The sequence below is a fragment of the Alligator mississippiensis genome, chromosome 1, assembly GCF_030867095.1.
Source record: "Alligator mississippiensis isolate rAllMis1 chromosome 1, rAllMis1, whole genome shotgun sequence".
NCBI lineage: Eukaryota > Metazoa > Chordata > Crocodylia > Alligatoridae > Alligator > Alligator mississippiensis.
Window position 1 is genome coordinate 48,481,302 of NC_081824.1, and position 27,733 is coordinate 48,509,034.

General features: G+C 42.3%; 1 protein-coding gene across 1 annotated transcript; it reads left to right on the plus strand.

Annotated features, from left to right (window-relative positions):
- Positions 1 to 8: 8 nt before the first annotated feature.
- Positions 9 to 27,436, plus strand: LOC102575667 (elongin-A). Its single transcript, XM_006262417.4, has 11 exons — positions 9 to 179; positions 8,224 to 8,280; positions 8,695 to 8,807; positions 14,412 to 15,117; positions 18,528 to 18,627; positions 21,264 to 21,437; positions 22,537 to 22,634; positions 24,890 to 25,070; positions 26,208 to 26,328; positions 26,985 to 27,118; positions 27,262 to 27,436. Exons 1-11 carry the CDS (start codon positions 102 to 104, stop codon positions 27,321 to 27,323), a joined length of 1,824 nt encoding a protein of 607 aa, XP_006262479.1. The 5' UTR covers positions 9 to 101; the 3' UTR covers positions 27,324 to 27,436.
- Positions 27,437 to 27,733: the final 297 nt, after the last annotated feature.

Genomic DNA, 27,733 nt, shown 5'->3' on the forward strand with positions numbered 1-27,733 from the left:
GGGCGGGCGGGAGCTGGCGCGGCCGGGCCAGGTGCTGGGGCGCTGCTATAAGAGGCGCCGCCCGCAGGCGGCAGGTGCTGCCTGAGGAGGCGGGGGGCGGCATGGCTGTGGCCGGGAGCCTGCTGCAAAGGGTCTTGGAGCTGAACGAGCGTCTCGGCCAGGCCCAGGATCCCAAGAAGGTAGCCGGCTGCCGGGCCCCGGCCGGGGCGTGTCCTGGGGGGGCAGCACCAGCGAGGCTGACGAGGCGTTCCCCCCCCCCCCGGCGGCTCCGCTGTGCAAAGGGCGAGGGCGGGTCGAGCCTCCCTCCACGTGGCTCCCACACCTCGTGTCTCCCCTGGGCTTGCTCGGGAGCCGCTGCCTGGGCATTGAACCAGCTTTTTATGCAGGGCAGATCTTCACTTCTGTGCAAGTGAACGTCTCCTCCCCTCTTCTGCTGCAGGCCCATACAGCGGCTGGGCCCTTTGAAACCCCCCCGCCCGGGAGCTGGGGCTGCACGTGGGGTTTGCAAAGCTGTCCTGGCCGGGAGCTGAGGGGCAGCCTCTGAGTCGGGCCTTAATGCTGGAGGGCAAATGGGAGAGGACCAGTGGGGAAGAAACCCCTCTGGGCCCCTCTGCCCTTCAGCACCTGCTCTCTGCCCTGTGTGACCCAGGAGACTGGGCAAGACACACCTGCGGTGGCAAGTCTGATGCTCTAAGCTTAAAAGACGAGAGTTGCCCAGCATTTCTAACATGCATTTGCCACCTGCCAGCTGGCTTTTGCTCACCTACACTTTATTTAACTGATCTAAGCAAAGGTAGAAGTTGCAGGATGAGGCTGATGGCAAATGTGGCCTGTCTCCTTTATTTGCTGTACTCACTGCCCCCCTGGGAGAATGGCCCTGATGGTTAATAGCTAGCAGTGGTGGCAAGGTGGTAATCCTGCGGATGGGTGCAGTCCTGTTAAATTCAGTGCAGCTGCTTGCGTGCGTGAGGTGACTTCTGTGCAGAAGTCCTAAAAGTTCTGGGTTTAAGGTAAGTTGAGTCTTTCTTTTCACAGCTTTAGCTATTTTGTTTGTATTGAAAGGAGTGTAGTTTTGCTTGCACTAAATTGATTTAGTGAAGTGACTGTTCTGGATCCAGAAATAAAAGGATTAAATTAGAAGCACCAGTTTTTTGAAATCTGGGTGCCTTCCATGACTGATAATAGGTAACCTGTCTGTAAGATCATGCTCTAATAAAATAAATTGGGGAAACTGTCCAATGTTCTGAAAACAAATAGAAAATAACAAATGAGGCAGAGTGTTGCCAATGAATAGCAATCATTGCAACCAATGACCTATAATATAATAACAGATTTAGAGCAATAGCATCCGAGTTGCAATGTCAGTCATACCTGACAGGCAGAATAGAAAGTTGAAGTGCGATTCTTGAACTCAACTTGCTGTACATTTGATAGTATATTTGAAAGCTCAGTAACACAAGTGAGCTTTATTGATCCAAAGAGAACAAAGAAAGACTAACTTAGAGGAAAAATGTTATTTTATGTCCCAGTTTGTGCAGGAAGAACAAACCTACTCTAAACCTTGAGGTTTCATAGATTTCATAGACATTAGGGCTGAAAGGGACCTCGGAAGATCATCGAGTCCAGCCCCCTGCCCCAGGGGCAGGAAGTCAGCTGGGGTCATAGGTTGTCCAATATTCTGTAGAATAAAGTGATTGATTAATATTTATAAAATGTTGGAACTAGATACACATAGCCAGAAGTAAATCTTGGACAGACAGACCAGAATTAGCCAGTAGTTGGCCATTAAAATTAACCTAAGATGAGACTTCACAAGAAGGAGTATGATGATGATGACAGTCAATAGAATCCAACTCAATTCCTCTACTGGCCAACATCTTCTATCAACTAATGGTTATTCATAAATATGCTTACAGGAAACTAAGCATAATGGTAAACAATTCTAACTTACTGTTTACTAAGTAACAAGCCTTTACTGAATGGAAATAAAGTAGTAAATTTGCAATAGATACTACTTTAAAAACAACAGCAACAACAACAATAAATTCAGTTGACAAAGTAGCAAAATAAGTTCCCGGTCCGAATCCTGAGGCATTGGGATTTGATACCAATTTGTCAAACAAAGCACTTGTAGGAATTGCACAGGTATGAATGTGGACATTATTATCATTGGTCTTGAGGTTGAAAAAACTATGAACAAAACTGTTTGGGAGGAAGAACATAATATTAACTGTAAGCTTACTAGATGCCCTTAAAGCAGCCATGCTGTAATAAAAAAAGACTTGATGGTAATGAAGATTTTTTTTTTTTTTTTTTTTAAGAATCTCAGTTAAGAAAGGGAAAAAAGCCAGCAATGTGCTTTGTTTTTAACAATAGAGAAATGAGAAGTCTGATAGTGATTACTATAAATTTCTAGTTATGAAAAGCGGATAATTGATAAGGGAAGCTAAATGTATCAATAAAAGTCTTATTACCTAATAGCCTTAGACAATAACATTTTTTTAAATACATAAGGAATAAAAGAAGTCATAGCAATTTGCTAGATCTGTAGTATATAGGGACAATAAAATTCTAGTTGAACTATGACTAGGAGGTGTTAAACGAAAATTGCTTGCATTCAACCCAATTTTTAGGACTGAGTAGCTTGTATCCACAAGTATTCAAGGAACTGGTGAAGACACCCATGGAGAACTGATCTATTGATTTAAGTATATAACAAATCTCAATATATTGAGGAGGCCCCAAAGGAATAAGAAAACTATGGATAAATTAAGTAAGGGCAAGTGAGCTATGTTGTCCTTAGAACAGTTGTGGAATAAGTGATAGTGGATATAAACAGTAAATATTTAAAGCATGGGCTGATAAGACTAAAAACATATCCTTATGGCAAGTCCTGTCAAGCTCGGTTAAAAAAAATAATAAAATAAAAATAAATAAATAAATATCAGTTACTGAACATAACTGACAGGATAATTAGATTTTTCTAAGGCAGTTAATTTAGTTCCACATTACATATATATTCAAAGTGGAGCATGATGACATCAATTCAGTATATACGACATGGGTTTAAACCTCCTTGGTAGGTCTCAACGTAATCATAAATGGGTAACCATCATCCAATAGGCCTGCTTCTAGTTGGGTGACAACATGTCTGTCTGACTGCTAAGTTATATCTAGGTTCCATGAATATAGGTCACGTTATAAGATGGGGGACTGTATTTTTGCAAAGCAGTGACTCAGAAAATAAGTTGGTGTTATGGTAGATAGTCATTGAGCATAAAATTGCAGTAAAATGTGGTGGTTTAAAGAACAAATCCCTTCTTAGGATACATTAGCAAGAAGTAGGTCTATGCTTTTACTTGACACACTTCTAGAATACTGTGCCCAATTTGTGGGGGAAAAATGATGTTGATAAGTTGGAAAGAGTTTAGAAAAGGAGCTACACAATTATTTTAGGTATGGAAATAAATTAAAAAGATCTGAACCTAGCTTAAAATGAAAGCTCAAGGGGAGATGTGCTCCATCACAATGTCCTAAATTAGAATACTGGATAGTAGAGGGCTCCCTAATCTATCAGAAAGACATGGTGGCTGCATCCACACATGCGTGAATGTTTGGTTCCCCAGGGACAACTAGTGGCTGTGCAACTTGTGCTGCCACTACTTGTCCCAAGGGTACGCCCATGCCACACACCTCTGGCGCACAGCAAGTTACTTTGGGTGGGGTAGGGCAGGCTGGAGCCAGTACTGGGCTTGCCCCAACAGCTTTACCTGGGGTCCTGAGGGCCTCCTGGGGCTGCAGCAGTGGCAATCCTGCCATGCAGAACCTGGTCGGCTGCTGGAGCACAGCTCTGGCTGTCCCAGCTCCAGTTCTGTGTGGCACATGCTACCCCTGCATGCACTGCTCTGTTGTTTTTCTTTCCTCCCCTGCAGGTTTTTTTTGACCCCTGGATATCCAGGAGTCAGCCTGTCCCCCCACGCTGCTTCCTTGCATCATGGAGAACAACTGAATGTTTGGGATGTGGCACCCTAGACATGTCTGTGGTGCCATGTACCACATGGCCGTGCTTCTCTGGGCATCGCCAGTGAGATCTACTATTGAGAAACAAATTCAGCCACGTACTTTCGGAACGAAAATGAGTTGTGTGCTTATGTGCTTGTTTTTGCAATGAGTGCAATGAAGCTTGGGCATAATTAACATGAGCATGGGGTAGATCCTCTTTCGTTTGATGCTAATGTCTTTTTACATTAGATGCTTTATTTCAGTCAAGAATTGAACTAGTGCTTGATGCACTATGCTGGGGAGTCAGAGAAAGACAGATTCAAACTGCTTCTGGGTGAGGGGGACCTAAAACCTGGTTCTTTGCCCCTCTGAGTAAATCCCTCAACCACTTGAGTATTGACACTAAGATATGAGAGGCTGTTTTCCTTTTCCTGCCTCCCTGCCACCTCCCCCCCCCCCCCCAACTGTTTTTTGGGACTGATAGTCAAATGCACATGCACCTAACCATGTAGCTCCCAAGCCAGTATGTAGTCTATTGTCAATATATCCATGTTTGTGTGTCCACACTGCAGGGGAAATAGCATCTTAATCTGTGCACAAATGGCAAAAATGCTACTTATGCAACTAGAAAACTGTTATTTAGACTCATAAGCAAAATCAAGTTCTACCTGTGGTGTCGTGGCTGTAACTTCAGTGTAGACCATAGACAACTTGTGTTTGCTTTGACCCCTTTTCGCCTACTGTCTCTGTTGCCTTTGCTCTCCCTTCCCTGGATGCTCCTCTTCCCTTCCATATCCATTGAAACTCTGTCCTTCTCTTGTTCTTAATGTCACTTCATCTTCCTGATCTCCTCAATTTTGCTCCAAACTATACCATGTTTTAAAATGTACCAAAGAAAGCAAATAGAGGTATCATAACCTTTGCCAACAATAACTCTGTTGAGAAGTATCCCCTTTTTCTCTCTTCTTTTGTCTGGTTTATTAAACTGTAAGCTCTAAGGGCAGAGACCATTTTTCTACTGCATCTAGCATAATGGGACCCTGATTGTGGTCAAGATTAAGAAAATAGAATTAAATACAGTTTGGCCTCAACATACATGCATGTAGTTATGGTTTGAGCAAGGCACCGGAACCAACGGTGTTCAGGTTCTCTGAGAAGATCTGTTAATTGAGACCAGACTAGAGCTTGCCCTCTCTGCATCTCAGTATAAGTCCCAATAAATATAAAGATGCATCATTGGATTATTGTAAAAGTTAACTAATGCTTGTAAAAACCTGTAAGGTTGTCAGTGAGACCTTTCATTTTTTCCCATACCCCTAGGACCAAGGCTGTAAGATGATAGGCATCGGATCTTACTTAACTGAGTAAAAATCCGTCTTTAAGATTAAACTGATATGAAAGCTGTCTAGTATATTTATTTGACTACAGAGTTTCTGATCAAGCATCTGTATTTATTTGATACAAGCTACATTTTTATTTTTTCTTGATCCAGTATAGTATAGTATTTTAATGGCTTCTGAATGAGATGGGAACAGTTGCCTCTGAGTGTGTTGCTGTAACTGTTCAGGCTTTGCTTTCTTCTTCATGGGATTGTGAGGTCAGCCATGTTTTATCGCCAGACTAGCAACTGGCATTTACATTGCCCATTTATAGTACAAGTAAATGGAGCTGGCTGTCCTGTGGTAGCCCCATACATAGTGACTGATCTCATTGCAGACTCAGCCATTCCATGCTTTCTAGAGAGCAGGAGGTGCTTCCCATAAAAGGGGTGTCAGGGAATCTGATTTATTCTCTCTAGGTCATACCTTTATGGCATAATGGTGTGTTATTGTGTTTGATTTATTTGTTAATTGTATGTTACACTTAACCCCACCCCCCCAACAAAGTTGGTATTGTAGCCTGGGGTGAGATATGAAAACTATAAATTGTGCATTAAACCATGGACAAAAAATATCAGAGTTGCTTGCCATCTAGATGCTTAAATGTTCTTTGTTGGACATACCTCTTCAAAATAGCAGGACACCTTTTTGTTGTTAATATGGCCTCTAGTGGAACACGAGGTACCTGAAATCTTATTGTATATCCTGCTTAAAGATTTCTGAATTAACTTAGCCCCAAATCTGTAAATAAAAGAACTATTTTAAAGTTTCTTCCTGTACTGTTACTAGAATGAATTGAGACCTCTAATAAACACCGCCCCCCCCCTTTTTTTTTTTTTTTAATAACTATCCTTCTAGGCTGGATACACAGAAGGCCTTTTTACAAACCACCGGAAATAAATTTTATGGGAGCTGGTAACTTAGTTATACATGGCAAAATGTCTGTGTCCTTGCTGCTTAAATTACATTTGTTTTCTTAAGGAGATAACTGTACTATCAAAAGTTTTTTTTTTTTGTTGTTTTTTAAGATCTTGCGAGAACAAAAAATATTATTAAAAATCTAAAATGATACTGCCAACTTGCTTTCTAATAACTGTGAAAATAATGAACAAGTGGGCTTTGTTTTATATCCTTTTGTATATCTTTTTGTTCAGGTTACTGGAGGAAGAGGACACTAATAAGAGTTCATTTTGGTAACCATGTCTTAAGTGACTGGTAATTGAGCTAAGCATTGGGAATATGGTGCCTTCAGGAAAAAAGCTATCTTTTGAGATGTGAACTATGTATATGTATGTCCTAAAATTAAAATGAGCCCTTTATACCTAGCACTTTTACTTGCTTCAAGAAAATCTTATTTTTAAATAGAGCTACTTAGAACTTCTAAAATAAGTGCAGAAGGAGTATGAATTACAGGGAGCTTCTTTTTTTTTTTTTTCAAGGGGTACTGCTATGTTAAAATCAGGTCAGTTTAAAATAAAAAGTTTAAAGAAATTCCAGGTATAAACCTGAAAACTCTATAAAGCACATTCCTGAGTATTCTAGATAACTTCTGTGGTTTTAAGAGTTTCTTGGGTTACCAGAATATTGTTTCTTCCTTGTTTCAATATAAAAAATGCACACAAACATGGATACTGCCTATGTACAAAGGTAGACAGTGAAACTCAAGACACAAGGTTAAGTACAGTATGACCACTGAGCCTTTCTGTTGGTACTTGTAACAATACTGGGTAAATGTCCATTTTAATATGCATTTTTAAAATGGCTTTCATACTAAGTCTGTTACTGAAACAAACTCCTCTCATACCTATACCACTATTTACAACAGGGTTTGACAAGCAATATCTAATGTAAAATTATAAATGTCAGTTCATTATGTCGTCTTAGTCAAAAGTTTATGGAGAACTGGGCTTTACCTCATTTATATAGCTATGCAAGTTCCTGTCAAAATCTGCTTTGTATCTGTTTGGTCTGGATATAGACTTGACAGAGAACTTCGATCTCTAATACCCTAGATTCTGGATTTGTTAGAAGCACGGATCTGAATTTCTTGTGCCTTGAATCCTTCATCAAGTCTATCTGTACTTCAAGGAAGAAAGCGCAGTGCCATTCAAGGAAAAAAGACTTAATGAGAAACGCAAGATTTTTGTTTTTAGAAAGTACACATGGCTAATCAAGCAACTCAATCAAGCACGGATTGCCTCGTTCACATTTTACGCTCTTTACAAGTCAAAAGAGACCTTTTCCCTTAGAAACAAAATCCATGTAGCCTCCAAAAATAAAGCTGTTATTGCTTTAATTGCCAATGACAAAATATTTAAGAATAAGTGCTCTCCTTTGGAGTGTGAGAGGGACGGTGCTACAGCTGTGTCATTCTGGAGTTAGAGCTGTAAGAGGACCAATATGATAACAGGGAGGAGACCGGAATTGCCTTTATATGGAGTTCTAATGGGAGAATTCCTATTCCCTAGATGCAGCTTTTTAAATCTATTATCTTTGCACTGTGGGCTTCTTTAAGACAAGCATCTGAATTATCTGAGTAATGATTTTGTCTTCACTTGCAGTGAAGTCACTGATACCTACTAGACTTCTCTGGGGTTTTTAAGTTTGAAGGTGCAGGTGAAATGCCTCAACTGAGCTGTACAGAACCCCAGCATAGTGAAGTTCCCATCCTTCTCAAATCGACTTTAGAGAAGGGGGTGCAGGTGCAAGGGGCAATACACCCTATTGCCAAAACTACTAAACCCATTTAGATTATGCAGATGTTTAAGGGCTGAGAATAGGAAGAGAAGAATAATATTCATAAAGATATGCAGATGAACTGATCCTAATGTTTTTCTTTCAGGTCATAAGAGCACTTAAGGCCCTGCAGGGTCTAGATATATCAGTGGACATTCTAGCAGTAAGTAACACATTGTCCTTAATTCATTCTTATGAAGTTGTGTGGTATCTTCTGTGGCTGTAAGCCAAGGAAGCCAATGGTGTTGCTGCACCCTGTAACCCATACAACAATATGAAAAGTAGTGCCAGTACTGAGCTAAGGTTTCTCCTGAGCATTAAGGAAATAGATTCCTTTTTTTAAGGTTGGGCTCCCTTTGCTAAGTGGAATGACCTCTCTAACCATGATGGAGACTGGATGTGTGTGGTTAATTATTTTTTTCTTTGTAAATTTGCACATACTTACTGAAGGATAGGGTGTTCTTAAAATTACAGTATAAGGTTGTGTAGTACCACATTATTGTTAGCTGTTAGTAGAAATGTTTTCAGGATGCCAGTCAAATTTTTATTTTTTCTGTCCTTCCGCTATTTTCAATAGGAGACTGGAGTAGGAAAAACAGTGAACAGTTTTAGGAAACATGCCATAGCTGGGACTATAGCTAAATCCCTGGTAAGCCACTGGAAAAAACTTATCCCTCCAGAAACTGAAAGGTAGGTGTGAACCAAATTTAGATTTTTCAGATAAATTATTTTTCAGTATATTGTGTTGGATAAAAGCATACTCTAGAATAATGAAGGAAGCATGTGGAATGGCAGATGATAGAAGCAAACTTTGCAGAAATAAAACAGGTAGAATTAAAACCCTTTTAAATGCTATTTCGCTGGAAAAACATGGAAATAATTTGGCTGATTAATTTAAACATACACACTAGGGTCTGTCAGTCCTTGGCTGACTGATTGAGGAAAATGGCAAACCCAGTGAATGGACATCTCTGATTCTCTAGGGAAGTGGCAACTACACACCAAGAAGAGAAATAATGTGGTGGTGATATTTGTTTTTCATCACACCTTGAGTCACTTGATTCCCAGTCCTCCACATAGTCTTCTTCCATGGGAGAAAGAAGCTTCCTTACTAATACACAAGAAAAATAAATTAGTGGAGACCAGATGAGTGGAGAAATTTGACACCCTTGTAAACTAATACATTCCAGGCCAGGATGATAAAGCAGTGCAAACTGTGTAGCTGCCTCTGGTCCTGAACTGGTCAGGGGTCCTACTTGATTATAGGATCCATAGGAAAGTAGGACTGGAAGGGACCTTACAAGGTCACCTGGTCCAGGCCCCTGATCAAGGCAGAATCATCTCAGACTGAACCATCCTAACCAACTTTGTCTAACTTGCTCTTGAAAATTTCCAAGGATGGAGATTCTGCAACTGTTTATTTTTAAGTAGAGTTCCAAAATCGAACTGTTCTAGGAGATTCCCCATTAAGTAAACACTACTGCTGATTTCAGGAACATTGCTGATTTATTTATTTATTTATTTATTTATTTATTTATTTTTTGATGACATGTTTATGATGATGTCACATTCACTGGCATTTACAATAAATTCCACTGAGTACTGTCATTCTAATGGGACCATAGCATAGGTCTATATAGGCCTCCTACAAAATTCTGCTATCACTGCCTGATAGCAGGACCAACAGGCCTGATTTAATGATACTGTCAGTAGCAGGCCAAAATTTTTCTAGATTAGTGGTCTTGAGTGGATCACATTGGGGGTGAGATGTTTATAATCTTAAAAGCTTCATAATCGGTCACGGACCACTATATACCCTTCAGGGTTAGCAGTTGTCCGTTGCTGAAAAGTTTGGTAAGTGTTATTCTAAAGCTTTTGCTGCTGTTTGCCTTATGAACTGAAAGCTTGAAGTCAGAGCTTCATTATCATTTGAGCTATAAATCTTGTTTCCATTGAACTGCAGATAATAGCAAACTGCACAGAACTTGGAATAAGCACTATATATACTGAAACTTGTAATGTATTACCTGTAATGTATAAAAATGACAGATATACATAGCAAGATATGTTACCTTTTATATATCATCATCATCATCAGTCCTCATATGAGGAGGACAGGCTTCCAGTAAATAGGGGAGTCATCAGTGAGTGTATAGATGACTGAGGAGGTTAATCTGATATCTACATGTTCTACTACAGACATGGCAAAGCTTGTGGAGGAAGGAGTGGGTCCTGTTAACATCTGGTAACAGATCTTTCCCATGGTATGCGTCTTGTGTCTCTGCCTCTTCAGTGAGATGATTGTTATCTTGTTGTACAACATGCCATCATTGGAGGCAATTCAGTGCTTGTTTCTCAAGTACTGATTATTAATATTGCATTTCTTCAGACTGGCTTTCAAAGTGTCCTTGAATCTCTTATTTTGCTTACCTCTAGAGTGGTGACCATCAGCGAGTTGGGATTATAGGGCCTGTTTTGTGAGTTGTCAGGCATTCTTATGACGTTTTCTGTCCAAAACAGCTGGTGCTGTATGAAAGTGGCTTCAGTGTTGGTACAATTTGCCTGGCCTAGAGCACTGTTTTTCTGTCCTTCCAATTGATATGGAGGCTTTTCTACAGGCATTGCAGATGATAATATTGTAAAGCTTTCAAGTATTTCTGAAATGTTATGTAGGTATCACATGCATACAGCAGGGTAGGAATGACAACAGCCAGGTAGATGAGAAGTTTGGTTTGGGTCCTGATATCATGATCGACGAAGACATGAATTTGGAGATGCTGAAAGCTGCACCAGCAGGTTTTATCTGATGTTGAATATTGTTGTCTATATTTACCTTTCGGGGAAAAAATGGCTTCTCGGGTAGGGGAAATGCTCAACATTCTCCACAAATTGTCCTCTAATTGTAATGTGTGGAGGAGTAGTTGGTTAGTTTGGTGGGTTGGTAAAATATCTTAGTTTCTGTGACGTGGACAGTGAGTCCAAAAATATATATACACTTTGCAGAAGCCATTCAGAGTGACCTGGCGGTTTTTAGTTGAGTTGGGCACACATGACACAATCATCAGTGACTTAGAGATGAGAATGGAGGTATTGGTCATCTTGCATTTGGAATGAAACCAATTGATATTGAAGAGATTCTTGTCCATTCAATACTGGATGTTGACTCTGAATGGAAGGCTGTCATCAGTGAGATGTAGAATGACTGTGATACAGATAGAAAATAGTGTTGGTGCAATCAAGTATCTTTGCTTGACTCCAGTTCTGATAATGAAAGAGGCTGTTTCTAGGCCATTGCTTAGGACTGCTGCTGTCATGTCATCATGAAGGAATCTGATGGTAACACATTTTAATAGGCATCCAGATCTCATCAGGATCTTCCGTAGAGTCTCTCTGTTGATTTGTATCAAAGGCCTGAGGTCAGTTAAGACCATGCTGCAGTGTGGCCCAAAGCACTTCTGCAGATGTCTAACAACACAAATCATACCAATGTACCTCTGAGGAGACTGAAAAAGCATTGGGACTAGGGTAGAATCTCATCAACAAGGAAGGTGAATCTACTGAGATGACTGTGGATGAGGATCTTCCTAGCTATGGACAGTAGTGCTACAATCTGTTTTATCTCCTTTTTTGTGTATAGTAATGATTTTGGCATATCTCAGGTCACTGGGAGACTGTTCATGTTTTCAGAATAACAGCATAGAGTAGGTGAGAAATTCTTTCCACCTTGCTTATAAATTTCATCTGGTATTCTATCAAGACTACATACAATGTTGTTTTTCATCTGTTTGATGGCTTTCAAGGCCTCTTGATTTAGCTGGTGCATCTTCAAGGTAGTCCTTAACAGGATATTGTGGAATGGCTTTGATGGCATTGCTTTGACATTAAAAATCTGAGTTCTTGAAAATGTTCCTTCCACCCTGTATTGATAGTGGTACTATCTCGAAAGGGATTTTTGGACATTAGAGGAATGGCTGTGTGTGCTTGGCCTATAGATAGCTTTTGAATCTCTTTTGCCTTGTCCTTGTACCCGTTGTCTCTCTTGAATCTGCCTCTGGATCTTTGTTTTAATGTGCCAGTAACTGTCTGTCTTTGGTTTGCAGTTGATGTCATTCTGCCAAGCTTTGCAGGCTCTCCTTTTTCCATCATTGAGAGCTTGAATTTCCCTGTCATTCTCATTGAACCAGTCCTGATGTTTCTTTGTGGAGAAACCTAGAGATACTTTGCATCCTTCATGGATGCCTTTCTTGAGGCTCCCTCAGTGATCAATGGTGTCAGGAGTTTCTCACTGAGACACTGCAGGAGATTGCTTTTAGCAGGATCTGTCAATTTGACATTAAACCTCTTCCTTGATTGCTTTTTTTGTTTATATCATTTTGGGACCATCTGGATGGATGTGATGGACCATATCAGCAGTTGTCTGTGCTGGTCATAACTCTAGTGATACAGACATTGCAATGGTCCCAGGCATGAGCTGTGACATGATAAATTAGGTGTCACTGTTTTGGATGGCGGTATTTCTATGATGTCATCTATTTGTTGTTTTGGCAAAATAGGGAGTTAATGATAATGAGATCATGTTCTAAACATTTGCTCAGGAGAAGAATTCCATTTTGTTTGACTTTCCCCACTCTTTCCTTTCAAAATGTTTTGTTCCATAGCTCAGTCCCTGTCAGGGGATTTGTCTTCCTTGGAGATGGATGACAAGACTTGGTCAAGTTTAGATTAGAAATCTTTTTTTGTTTCATTAAGGTTTGGGGCATATGTACTGTTGCATGTTAACTGTTAGTTGCAGATGAAGGGTCATGAGATGCTCATTGAGGCCAACTAGATATTCCAGTATTTGAAGAACAGTCTTGTTCTTGATAGCAGAACCAGTGCTGTGGACATGTCTTTCAGCTTTTCCTTTCCAAAAAAGGGTATAGCCACTACCAGGCTCTGTGAACTGCTCCTCTCCTATATGTCTGGTCTCACTAAGTACAGCAAAATCTATATCAAATCCTGCAAGTTCTCTGGCTACAAGTACTGTCATTTACTGGTATTTTTATCCATCTGCTCCACCATGGTGTACCTTTATTTTCAGATCACTGTTAGTTTGGAAACCTTGCTCTCAACCTTTGCCACGGGTGACCGAACCAGGAGCATACAGAACTCCAGGAGTGTCCAGAACTCCAAATGAACTCAGGCTCACTGGTAGCACAAAAGACTCTCCTGCATAACAAAGTTGAAATCCATGGGAGAGACTTCAATAATAGTGCTCCTTTGCTGAATAAAAAACATGACTGTCATAATTATTACAGTAGAAGAGACTCAATAGGAAGATAGTAAACATTTTGATCAAAATAAGTCTTAAATCCTTATCTTTTCTTCAGATGTTACCAGTTTGAGCCTTGGGAAAATTGTACTAAATTGTGTGTCCTTTCAGAATCCCATTATACTGGCCTCTGCAAATTTATATTTGGCTGTTGTTAGTCTCTGGAAGGGTCAGAAAAGAATAATGTCTGGCTTTTTCTTACTCTACATGACAACATGTGTTGGCTGGCTGGACCCAAAAGCTGCTTCACTGGGATCCTGTGTTAATATGGAAGAACCATCACAGTGCAGTAGGGTTTTTGGATCCTCCTTATTTGTTATGAGATACCTGCTGCAGTGGGGAGATGCCCAGCCTGCTCATCTCCTGGGATCTGCAATCAAGAGTGATGGGTATAGGCACTGAAGGATGCGGGGTTGCAGCAGGGCTGCAAATCAAGGAGGGGGATAGAGGAAAAGGTTGGGTGCATAGAAAATATTTGGTAAGTGTGTGGAAAGATCTACCGAGGCCATTTCATGATAAGTTTGTAGTGATTCTTTTCCATCAACACACAGTTAAAACAACCAACCCCTTCACCCTCTAGATCCCCCCACCAAATATTTCTTGTCTTCTGGAACTGGTCAAATTCTCTCTGAGGAGCACTAAGTGGATTTAGGACTTGCTACTGGTTTTAATCAGTGCTATGATTGGTTGCTGTAATCCTCTCTCTTTATTTTAAGGGACACTGAAAAGAACTTTGGGTTAACTATGTGGGTTTGAATTTGTAAGTTTAAAAAAAAATTGGAAGAGATTTGTGCTTTTGCAAACATTTAAAGAAAAATAATATAACTAGTCTATAGCATCTGCTGCAATTTGACCACTGAAGCATGATGTGTATCACCTTGAATTTTCAGTTTAACTCTTATAAGTAAAGGATTAGGAGGGTATCCTTTAGTGATCTAGCATAAAAATGGTGTGAAGTCTCATTCTGTCATTTTGTATTGCAGTGATCACAGTGAAAAAAAACAGGTCACCAAAAAAGTGAGAGATGAGAGAGGATCATCCATTTCTAAGGAAGACAAGCACTCTGAGAAAACAAAAGCATCTGAATCATCCTCAAGAGATGGTAAAAAGTCTCCCAAATTGGATAAACCTAAAAAGGAACATAGTTTTGCAGAGACTGAACATAGAAATAAGGAGTCTGAGACTCCTAATGGATGTGAACATAAAGTACACAGCAGCCATAATTCTAACAACACTTCCCAAGGCATCAATCCTAAAGATAAAAAAAGTGACTGCAAAGAAACAGTCCTTTCAGCCAGCAAAAAAACTTTGGAAAAGCACCATTCTTCTGTAGCTGACAAAGACTCACCCTCAAAGGAAGAAAAACCTAGTAAGGATGTCTCCAAACATAGAAACTTTGAGCATGCAGGAAAACTAAAAGAAAATCTTATGATGGAAAGCAAAACAAAAGTACCAGGTGATGAGGACTTCGAGCCTCCTACCATGTCTTTTGAATCCTATCTTACTTATGATCAGGTTACAAATAAGAGAAAAAGGAAAGCTTATCCTAAAAGTGTACAACCAAAAATTATCAAGTGCTGTGATAAGAACACCTCATCCCAAAAAAGCTCAAAACTCCTTGTCACAAAAGAGGATGAGGAAAAGCCACAACAAAGTGAAGATGGTCAGTCAGAAACACCTGCTAAAAAGGTAATTATTGTTTCATCAAGCTGACCTCAAATTAAACACTCAAATGAGCACTTCATTTATTTTTTGCAAACTAATTGTCGCATAGTAAAACTTTAGATGTGACATGCCTGTGGTGCAAAGACACTACTGACAGTAAATGGGAATAATTTTTTGAGTGAAAGGGATCTGATTGATTTCTGCTTAAATCAAATCTGCTTAAATCAAATTAAGAGGTAGATGTTAAGTTGCTAAATTGATTGTTCGTTTTAGCAGAATTTCTTTAACCAACAGTAACTCAAATGCTTATCTAGTAGCAAAAGGTAGTCAGAGTAGGGGAAGCTCAAGAACATTTTTCTTTTCTTTTTTTGTTTTTGTTAAAGAGGAAGATACAATCTTGTTTGCAAATGAAATGGGCATTCAGTATTGAATAACAATGACATTCTTTGGGGATTGAGGATTTTTTACTGTAATTGTAGGCCTATACCTACTACAGTTGCACAATGAAAGTTTATTCTTATTCTTTTAAAAAAAAAACCCAAACCTCTAACAACACCATTTGTTTTTAAAGGTTACAAAGCCATGTGCTAAAAATAAGGAAATGCCAGGATAGAGAGAGGTTGTTGGTTTTTTTTTTTTTTCTTGTTTTTGCAACCTTAATTTTACCTCATGGTGTTATGAAAGTCTTTATGTGAGCATATGTTGCTTTTATTCTTCACACAACCTCTGCCTTATCTAGGCCCTGATCAGGAAAACATTCTGATTTGGGTAATCCCTTAGACATGTGCTTTACAAGCATTTATATGCTGAAGACCCTTTTGAAGTCTGCATAGCTGAAGCACAAATTTTAAAGCAGTTTCTGGGACCATGGGATGGGTTTAAGAATACGCTTAACAGCTTATCTGAATTGGACCCTGTATCTGTTCAAATATCTTTATTTTCATCTAGCATGTGATAACTCCATTCCTTATTTACTGCACAGGATGCAAGATCTATGCTGCAAACAGCAGTATTAAACTCCTCATGTGATGTGTCACATAGGGCACCAGTATATTGCTCCATATTGGATTGGCACCAGTAAAAGTAAAATTGATATTATTGGCTATCAGCTTTTTTTGGTTGGTGTAGCCAATAATGTCACCTATTAATGCCGTCTGCATGAACACAGCCACAGCTTGCACATGGCGAGGAACGCAGCCTGGCAGCTTGGAGAGCAGTGTCTGGCCGGTAAATCTGGTGGTAGGGGTGTGGGGGAGGGAAAGGCGGTGGGGGGGATGCAGATTGAGGCCCACCATGTTGAGGGATGGAGTGGGGCTGGGGCAGAGGCAGGTGCTGCCCAGTCAGGGCAGGGCACAGAACAGAGCCACAGGTGGCTTGTCCAGGGGAGTGCAGGGGTGGGGGTGTGGGCAGGGCAGGCAGTGGTGGCACTAGGAGGGGGAGCCATAGCCACCTCAAAATTTGCCATAGCCCCCACTTCCAGAGCCCCCACTGCCTGCCCCCGCCCCCCCCCACCGCCCCTTCCACCCTATGCACAGCACCAGCCCAGGCCCCCTGCCAGGAAGAGGATAGCACAGCCCATGGCCCCAAGCCCTCAGCAAGCAGCCTACCTGCACCCTGCACAAATTCTGGATGGCACATGTCCCCTGTGCCTCCCTCAGCAGTGCATGTAGCAGCAAGGAGCTGTCTCCACTCCTCGCTCCCCCATGCCCCATAGGAAGCCACCTGCAGCTGTCTTGAGCCCCATCCTGCCTTAGCTGGGCAGTGTCTATCTCTGGGGACCTCGATCTGCACCCCCCGCCTCCCCCTCTACTGCCCTTCCCTCCCACACACCCCTGCCCCCAGACTTACTGGCCAGACACTGCTCTCCAAGCTGCCAGGCTGCATTCCTGGCCACGTGCAGGCTATGGCTGCGCTTATGCACACAGCATTTATTGGCTGACATGGCTAGTTAATAATTGGCCATCAGTATCAGCCAAAAAAATCTTTGTCGGTGCACCCCTAGTGCCTATACACGTGCAGTGAAGCTGCTGTGACACACTGCAATTACAGTGCATCAGAGCAGACTCTATTAATTGAGTCTGCTGAAGTGTGGTAATTACCACACTCCAGCAGACTCTAGTGTCATGTATCAGTGTCCCCGTGCTGAACAATGGCAGCAGTGGCGTTAAAACTAAAGCTCGTTGAACAACCTTTAGTTGAACACCCCTGCTGCCATTTTTCAGCACGGGGACACTGATGAATATGGTGGTCTGGGCACTTTTATTAGAACAGCTTTTGGAGCTGCTGTAGTTGAAGTGCCCTCTCCCCCCACTCCTGGAGCACATTTATAAATGCTCATAGATCCCCATAGTTACTTTTTGAGACCTGGATGATAACTTATTCAATGCTTTAGTTATTACTAAGGAAAAACTGTTAGATAAGGAAAAATGAGGCTCAGTAAGAGCCCAAAACTGCCAGAAGTCTTGAGTGGCCAGTGATTGGCACACAGTTAGGATACCCAGGGTTTGGGTTTTGGCATATTGCTAATCTGCCTTTCATGTTGTCTTTTAATGACAGTGGTCAGTACACCATCTTTAGAAAAGCTTAAGAGTCTGCTGTATCAAGTTGGACAAGAATGCACACTTCAGGTGCCTCCAGATGAGCTGCAGGCCCATCTGTGGCACCACAAACCACACACAACTCATATGAAGGAATTCAGTGTGCTGCTAATTTGCAGTGCAGCAGGGTTTTTTGACACTGGGAGATTCCGGTATCAAAAAAAAAACCTGCACCAGGAAGAAGCAGGGCAATACATGTGACAGCAGCATGCAGCATCTGAAACTGGATGATGCAGCCTTTGGCTGCTGTTCAGGCTCTGCGTGCCCGGATCACTCTTGCTGGAACCCTAGGAGGCCCCCAGGACCCCAGGTAAGTCCCTGCCCCACCCAGGGCAACTGGCCACATGGCCGTGTGTGTGCAGGGCCATTCCCTGGAGACAATTAGCAGCAGCACAAATGTCTGAAGTCTTTTTTTGTGCATGATAAAGCTTGGGTAACTAGTGAATAGAGAGAGGTAGTCAAGCACATTCGTCTGAAGTTAGGCAGAAGACAGGGCAGGGTGGCACCTTCATTCGTTTTTAACTCGTTCAGAAATGCATAAACATTCATAGCATTCTACTTTGTTATAGCAACTGATGAAATTGGTTGTTGCTTACAAAAGCCTATACATTTGTGAATGAATTGGTCTATAAAGGCCCTGCCTTCTGCCTAACAAGTGAATGAAAGGAGATATTGGTAAGTAATTCATAGTTATGGTGAACTGATAGTCAGTGCAGGGGAAGCAACAAGTCCAGTTAGCCTGGAATATTTGTTAGTTTTTGCTTTAGTACTTCATGATATTTGTCTAAAGATCATGACTTTGAGATACCAAAATGGTGTTTCCTTGAATACATGTAGGCCAAGACAGCATCACTTCAAGATCTACTTAATACTCCACTACCTAAATTTCTACCAGAGATATCAATATCCTCTCCCCCCTATGCCACTGATTTTAAAGGTGAGTACCAGTAATATGCAAGACCTGTTATGGGTGAAAACAAAAGACAGCACTGCTAGTAGACTGGTCCTGTTAACAGAGGGTTTTTATAGTTCTGCCTCTGGGCCACAGTGTTTCCTTACAAAATTAAATAAAAACTTCAGCCTGTGACAATGCAATATCTCCTCCTTATCTGACTCCTGCACAGATCTGCTTTCCTCTGAAAGGATTATATGAAATACAGTAGACAGTAGGTATCACCAGGGTTCCTGTTTTTCTGATAAGAAATTCCAGATTCTCCGATTTAAAACCCCCAGAATCCATGATTAAAATGAATGCTCCCCCCACCCTGCTTCTGCCTCTCAGTCCTTCCCACAACTCCCCCCGCAGCCCTCCTAGTGCCCCTTGAGCCCCACCCACAGCTCCTGCTCCCCCAGTCCTGCTGGAATGGGCCTCTAGCTGCCAGGGCTATGGCCAGGGACCTGGGTCTGCAGCCCCCTGCCCCTGGCAGAAGCGGTGGTTGGTACAACAATGTAGAGCCTGGCTCCTAGCCTGCTACAGACTTGTTGGGGGCGGGGGGGGGGGGGGGGGCAGATCCCCACTGTGGTGCATGCTCCCAGGAGGCAGGGGGACCTGTACCCATAGATGTGTGTGGGACAGGGGTTGCCTGCTGTGGGCTCCAGCCCTACTGCCCTACCCCAGGGCCTCCACAGTCCAGCACTGCAAAGAAGAGCAGAGCTGTGCAGAAAAAACTGCCTGCTGCTGTGAGCTCCATGCTGACCTGGTGATGCATCTGCTGTGCGCCACTGCCACCACTGCAGCCACGCCCGCAGGGGACTTGTCACCAGGGCAGCACAGAGCTCACAGTGGCAAGCAGCTTTCCAGTGCAGCTCCACTGTTTGCAGCATGGGGGTGCATATGTTGGGCTGCAGAGGCCCCATGGGAACCCAAGCTTGAAGTGGGCAGCCTGTGCCCATGCCACGTGCACAGATCTGGGGGGCATGGGTCCCACCTACCTCTCAGGAGTGTGCACAGCACTAGGTAGCAGCTCTTGCCTGCAGTGGGCAGCAGGCAGCCTGCCCCACCTCGCCCCTGCCCTGTGCACAGGTCTGGGGGGCATGGATCTCCCTGCCCCCCAGGAGTACATGCAGCAGCAGGGAGTCAGCCCCATTCCCTCACCCCCCTGCTAGGGCCCTGCGGCTGTGCATTGTGGCCCCAGGCACTGCCCAGCTGTGCAGCAGCTCCACCCCTGCCCAAGTCCCTCCCTCCCTTCCTATGGGGGCCTCAATGCCCCCCTGCCACTTACTTGTGGACATCAGTGACATGTAGGGGGTGTACACGGGTGCACGTGTACCCCCTGAGGTTGGCAGTGCACCCCATGGCCTGCGTGCAGTTGCTGCTTGCCACCCCCGCTCTGCTGGTGCCATCTATGGGCAGTTGCCGATCACTGCTGGTGGCGTCTCGGTGGTTGCCAACCACTGGTTGGCACTTGCTCCCACCCCCCGGGCCCCGACACTGCTGCAGCTGCCTGTGGGAGCTCCCCGTTTGCTGCCCCAACTGCTGCCTGCGGCCAATCACCACGCCCCCCCCCCCCCCCCCCCCCCCCCCCCCCCAGCCTCTGGGAGCACAGGTTTCTCCACTAAAATGAAAAATCCGCGTTTACCTCTGGTAAAAAGGTGAAATCCATGATTTTTTTTTCCATGGGAAACAGAAAACTCAGATCCCTGGATATCGCAGTCAAACCTTGTAGAATCCTAATCTTAAAGATTGTGAGAAGGTTTCCATGGATTTGGAAGGAAGTTTATAAGGGAATTTACTGTATTGACCCAGGCTCAGTACAGCCTGTGTATTGAGCCTTTTCTGTGGCTCTTCTCCATTTTCTTCTTGTTGGACCTAATAGCAGAGGGGAATTAGGATTATTACTAAGCAGTCCAGATGACACAGCTAAATGTATGTTGTTGTTGTTGTTTTTTTTTAACATACTACTCCCTGTTGGGGAGTGTGATGCAATCAGCTAGTATGCAGGCTCCTCTGAACAGTGAGTACCAAGTCTAACTTAATTCTGTCCTTGCAGTACTCTGATATTTCAGATACGGACTTCTGTATAATAACTACTATGTTTAACAAATTACCATTGTTTTCATGATGTATTGCAATCGAAGCATACCTGAACAACTTTTAAACTAGTAGGTTGGATACAGATAGCAATTATATCAATGGAAGAATTCAACAGTGCCTGCAAAACCTGTCTGAGGAGCTGGGTAAATGCTTGGGCACTTATATGTAGGATGCCATGACTACAGTGCTGTTAATACTTAACCTAACTGATTTGGGTATATTTCTATGAGCCACAGTTGTACCTTGTTGTAGTGTTGCCATATCCATAGGCAAATGTATGAAGACTACACCATGAGTCAGCTTTTACTTGTGGCATAAATCAGTAGCTGAATGCCATATTTTAGGTGAAAGGTGCTGTATCCGAAATGGAGTTTGGAACCTGTTTAGTAGAGCTTAATGTTTTAAAAAAAATGGTAATTCCTTTAGTAATCTTTTTTTTAAATGAGTGAAGTGCATCTATGTCTTTAGGTTGCTTTTAATCATCTTTAAACAGCCATGGTATATAGAAGCAATCTCTTCTTTTAAACTTTTGTTGATAGCTTCCATAACGCCAGCCACAGAAGTACCTGAGCAAAACAGTGTTACAAGCCAGTTCACAGGACGGAGACTAAATTCTAAAATGCAAGTTTACTCTGGTTCTAAAACAGTCCATCTCTCAAAGATGCTAACATTGTATGAACAGTGCATCCGTGTACTTCAAAACAATATTGATTGTAAGTATTTTAATATGGCCTTCAACAGGTTGAGGGGTGTTGTAAAGCTAAGTTTTCAACAGTGCAACAGTGAGGAACAATCTTATATGAAGTTCCAATTTTTATTAAATTGTAGAGCCATGCAATATAAATATTAAAAGATGTGAACACTTGCTTTTTCCCCATCTAGATGTGCTTGACATATATGCATTTACCTGGTATAAACTGAGATGAGCAGTCCAAGTACTCCACTTGATTTTAGCCAAAAGGCGGAGAAGCAGCCTTAGATCAAAGTACTTGATCTAACTTATGTGAGCACTCCCCCTTTGGAGGGGTGACATGGGTAAAGATAATACAATGAAGAAACAAAGTTGTCTATTTTCAGAGTATAATCAGACCTTGCCTTTGTGTCGCCATAAAAATGTTTATGGCAGCACAAAGACCAAACAAACAGGTGTCCGTAGCCCTTGTTAGGTCACAAATGCCCAAAGTTTGTGGCCATGGCATAGGTAGTATGGAGTGGACATCTTTCCTTTAAGTTGGGACAGTGCAGGCAGCTTAAAGCTGCCCACACACTCTAGGCACTCCTGAAGTTTCAGGGGCCCAATCTTGCATGCTGCAGGCACTCCTTTGCTAGCAATGAAATCTTGGGTCCCACCCCCTGCCCCCATTTATAGAGGTGTACCTCAAGTCAGATTCCCTGGAAACACGAGGTTTCCTCATTTGTAGAGATGTGTGCCTGAGGAATCCAATTTTGGGCACATCTCTGCTAATGGAGGAAACCTGCGCTGCCTCGTTTGTGGAGACGTACCTGAGTGTTGTCCCACAGGATCAAGCCGTTGGTGATGTGCATTTCACCCAGTGAAGCAGTCTGCTGTGCTGAGGTGCATCCCAGCACAGTTGACGTGCTTCATTAGAATACCACTCTAATGGTGAGTACAGAATGTTTTCCATAAGAAACTTAGAATACCCAGACGTCAGAACGCATGTCATAGAAGGTCTGCTAAAATAGTCCAAATAAATCTGATTTAATTTTTATATAACAGCTATTTAGTAAGTGATGAACCTTATTTAATGGGTATACGATAAAAATACTCATGACGTTTGTTTTGTTTTGTAGCACTACATGAAGTAGGAGGAGTGCCCTTTGAAATTCTTGAGCCTGTGCTAAGACGCTGTACACCAGAGCAATTATTTCGAATAGAGGAATGTAATCCGGTAATGTCTTTCCTTTTAAACGCTTTTGTATTTGGTACATCCACTCATAGTGCTAAAATTACTTCGTCAAACAAAAAAAGCCCTGGAAGCTGAACCTGATATCCACCCCCCCCCCCCCCTTTTTGTTTTTTAAGGATTCCATTTTTTTTCAGAGATGACTAATTGAAAAAAGTGATCTGACCTTGTATAAGGTTGATGTTGGTCTAGATCAGGGGTATCAAGCTCCTCTGACCCTATGAGCCAAATAAGGTATAGGAGCTGCTCGATGGGCTAGATCAGATCCCTGGACCAGCCCCATGTGCCACATACAGCATATGTGCTGGCCCTAACCCCACACACTTCATGTGACACTTGCAGCAGACTGGCCGTGTGCACTGGATTCCGTGTGTGAGGCTAGTTTGTGGGCCTGATCTAGATTGACCCCAGATCCAGCATTTAGGATTGCTCCAGTGCAGGGTGACTGGTTGGTTGGTCAGCAGTCCCAGGCTGGAGTCTGGCAGGAAGGCTCAGTGGCATGGTGCGCCAAGCAAGTGGGCGGGCAGGCACTGCTGCGGCTGTGCAGGAACAGGGCAGGTGAACATATGGTCACCCTACCTAAGGTGCCATATCCAAGGTCTCTCCATTCTTTGTTGCTCTACCTCCTTGCCAGATTCCTGTCTGGGCTTGTGAGCAACTGGCCAGGACTGATCTATGGAATCCAGGACTGTCCCAGCCAAACCAGGATGTATGGTCATTCTAGGCAGGTGGCAAATGCCAGACCAGGTTCATGCATTGCATGCTGTACAGAGGGCTGGGGCATAGGCACCTCTGCCAGCTGGATGATAGGGCTCCACAGACCATACCTTTGACACGTCTGGTCTAGAATTTGGAGTTCTATGCTGGGGGGGGACAAAATTAGCATCCGTTACCTACTTTAGAGAATCTGGTTGTACAGGCCTCTGCCACACATAGATGCAAATCAGGTGGATACTATACAAACGGATGGGGTTTAGAAGTGGTGGGTATTTTTAGTTCAGCTACATCTCTAGTTCATCCAGTCTTTTGCCCAGGTCTTACTTTTTCATTCTGGTTCACTAATTTTTATTTTCCTGCTTCTTTCTTGTGAAGTTAGTCCCTTATCTGTTACTTCAGTCTTTCACCCCCATTTTGTGTACACTTTATTCCTACTAGACACATACCAACCTCAATATGAAAGAAAAACACAAATGGTGTATGTAGGCAGCACTAATTCAAACGGATCAAAACAAAACTTAGGTAAAAGTTGGTATCTCTTTTTAGGTCCAGAGGGCTTGGTTCTTACCTGTAAGGTTTTTTTAACTGAATAACTGCAGCCTGTTTATGGGATAGTTTAATATAACTCTTATGCTTCTTGAGCTTCTGATTGAAAGCAGGGAGCGGGGTGTGTCTTGTTCTATGCTATTGTGAGGGCAGAAGGAGATCTGACAGACTGGAATGATCAGTATATTGCTGTCTCCTCTGCACAGCTCTGCATAGGCAGTTTTGGTCCGAAACTGGTAAACAGAGAAAGCAAGAGTATGAGGGAAGCAGACAGCTATGTGTTCGTTCTACCATGGAATCATGCAGCGTATCAGTGCTTTTTCCTTGCTTATTTGTTCCTCTTATATGAGAGTCCCTACTGTCTAAACTAATTATCCATCATCATACATGCTGACATCCTTGAGTTATGCTGTAATTATTGTGCTTGATTTTTCTACTTTTTTGGCTATATCTCAGTATCTGAAGCACCTGGGGAGTTGTTAATGTTGAGAACATGGATGTCACTGTAGGCAGCAATGTAAAAAAAAAAAATATATATTTGAAATCATACCTGTTATTGAATCTATAATAGAACCAATTGTTTACTTGTAAGTGAAAAATAATTGCAAAAATGAGGATCTTAGGGGTAAAGTTTCTTGCATAATCAAACTGATACCTTTTGAAAATGCATATGGTACACGAACTTTAATTATGTTTTTTCTAATTTGGGATTTGAAAGTCAGGTTGCTTGTATACCTAAAACCAAGCACTCAGTCTGCCTGCAATATAGCATAACTTTTTATTACTGGTATAAGCTTCTGGCCTGTTAAGCAGTTTGGAATGGGATGTTGGCTAGAGTTGCTCTGTTTACCAGTTTTAGACCAGCATAAAATTATCAAAATTGCTTATATGACTTAAGTTTCTAAGTTATGTAGGCACTTCTGAAATTTTCCCTTAAATCTATTAATAATCTTAAATACTTGTTGCTTCAAATTAAGACATTCACAGAAGAATCTGACCACTTGTGGAAGAGACACTGCCAAAAGGATTTTAAAAATGATCTACTCCTGGAATATGAATCATGGCGTGAAATGTACTTGAGACTTTTCAATCAGAGAGAAGAAAAACTTAAGACACTTACAAAAAATATTCTTTCAGCTCAATCTGAAAAACCTAAAGGTAAAATCTTAAGGTAGCTTTCCCTTAATACTAAAAATAAGAGAAAAAATCCTTTAGTGGGGATGTAGTGATTTCTACTGAATGCTGACACATTTCTGAGAGGCTCTTGTGGTTTCAAGTTTGTCTACTCTTATGTAAACAAGGCTTGTGTGACCTGTAGTTGAACCAGGATTTAGATCATATCTGACCTGGCTATTTGCAGCTTGGGACTCAGTTGCACTATTTTTCTGTTGTTCCTTGGCACTAGAACATGAGGCCACTCCATACTGTATAGCAGTGGTCAGCAACCCCAGCAACCATGCCAGAGCATGACATGCAAGGCCATTTTGTTTGGCACACCACAGGTGGCCTGAGCTCTGGTCTAAATTGCTACTAGGTGGCTGGAAGGCTGTTGCAAGCAGCCTGGGCTCTGCAGCAGGTAGCAGCTGCCCAGAGCCTGAGTTGGCTGTGGCAGGTAGCTGGAAGACTGCACACAACTGCGTGGGGGTCCAGAGCCCTGATACCAGCTCCATGGTGGCATTGTCTGCATGTGCCTCCAGGCAGATGGTGATAGAGGGGCTAGGCCTGTGCTGCTTTGGTGCAGCTGTTTGCAGCCTGCCAGCCTCCTGCTACAACTGTCCAGAGCCCTGGCCGGCAGTAGCAAGCAGCTGGGAGGCTGCAAACAGCTGCACTGAAGTCCAGAGCCCTGACACTGGCTCCATGGTGGCGGTGGCTGCATGTGCACCTCCAGACAAATGCTGGGTAAGGAGTCGGGGCAGTGCAACTCCAGCCTCTCCCCTGCCATCCACCTGGAGGCATGTGTGCACTCGCTGCCAGCAGCGAGGTTCAGGTCTCTCACGGCTCCCCCTGTCTGTCCCTGGTACGCTAAGTTGAGGCATGGGTCAAGGTTGAGGTGTCTTTGGCACTCTGGCCAAAAACATGGATGATTCCTGCTCTATAAAGAGATGATTTGCCTATTACATGATAATATTTTGCCGTTGCTTTGTTGGTATTTTGGGATCAAGCTTTAAATCTGCCATTCTGAGTTTCGATAAAATTTGAAAACCACGTTGTCACATGATCAATCCTAATGTCTCTCTTTAAATATCCATTTGATTCTTCTAATTTTACAAACACTACTCCCCTTGGCTTTGTCAGGGCGTCAAGTTAAAATGGCTTACGTAAATAGTGTGGCTAAACCACCCAGAAATATTCGTCGGCAGCAAGAGATCTATGGGACAGCTGGACCTATTCAACTTCATCCTACAGAAAAGGGCAAGTGAGTGAACTGCTACTCCACTATGGACCTGAAATTACTTTGTCAGCAACACATTTTACCAGCAACACCCCCCAACACACCTTTGTTTGTTTTGTTTTTAAACAAATATTTAAAATATATAAGGAGCAGCCATCAGAAACTCACATTTTAGGCCTTATTAAGCTCCTCTGGTATAGTTCTCACCCCTGCTCTATACTTTGCTCTGAAAGTGCAATGCTGTGTTGTGATCTCAGTATATTCCAGGTGTCTTTTGCCAGTGCCACAGTCAAAAAGAAGTATAGGCTGACCTTTCTGATATGGCAGTTTCCTTTAAGGTCATTTAGATTCAGTTTTCAAAAAAAGAAGAATTTGAAGCACAGGTTCTAAAAGACACTGAAAAATCCAAAGTGACGCTATCAATAAGCATCCTTCATGTACAATCTGACATAAATTGTGATCCCTTATTTCTTTTTGATCTATCGTTAATGTAAATTCTGAATGGAATATAAATGTAGGTGGGGAAAAAAACAAACTGTTAGAATGAAATGTCACGATAGAACTGAAATTAGGAAGTGTGCAAGTTTCAGGAAACAATCTTAATTCTTCTTGAAAATAAATCAGCTAATGGCAAAACCTGTCAGGTTTTAAGATCATTTTTCCTTATTATGTTTGAATAGACTGAAAAATCCAGAAACCAGAGACAGAAATAGCACCTTGTCGAGTCTAAACTCTGCCAGTAGCAGTGTAACACCTGGATGTTCCAGTGCTTGCTCAAGTGGAGTGAACCCGGATGTTAAAAAACATATCAAAAGTGAGTAGACCTTCAGAGAGGCTATTTTAGTGCAATTTTATATTTTCTATTCAGTGAACAGGGATGGATAATGGTATTACTCTAAAGTTATTTTTGTCTACTAATTTACAAGCAAACCCTAATTAAAATGTCTTTCTTTAAAGAAGTCGCACCAATGATGAGGAAAACCTTGAGAGCTTTCAAGAATAGGGTTGGACCACGATAAACTTCAGACACTCAGTATCTTAATTTGTTATCATTGCACTTGTTATAACTATTGATGTATAATATAACCAGTATTAATTTCAAGTGGTCTAATGAATAAAGTGGCAGAATGTGCTCAGTGGCTTGTGTTTTAATTAACCTCCTGACTTTTTTTTTTCCCCAGAGTGCTCCTTCCCTTTCATCCATGAACAAGAAAACATAGTTGAAATGAGTCTACTGTAGAGAAGTTTTTAATAATCATAGTCAAGGCTAGACTTGGGATAGGTGGAAGCAGGGGAAGGTTTCGGGCAGGCCAGGGCCCACTGTAGAAACTCTCTAGGCAGATGCATCTACCACGTCTGAGGATGCAAGGCAGGAAGCAGTGGCTCTCAATTTCAGAGACATGAAATCCACTATGCTTGAATCATCTTA

Coding starts and splice junctions, on each gene's coding strand:
- LOC102575667 (XM_006262417.4), top strand. CDS start 102: ATGGCTGTGGCCGGGAGCCTGCTGCAAAGGGTCTTGGAGCTGAACGAG. Junction 8,808..14,411: donor ATCCCTCCAGAAACTGAAAG/GTAGGTGTGAAC, acceptor TTTGTATTGCAG/TGATCACAGTGAAAAAAAAC. Junction 26,329..26,984: donor CATCCTACAGAAAAGGGCAA/GTGAGTGAACTG, acceptor ATGTTTGAATAG/ACTGAAAAATCCAGAAACCA.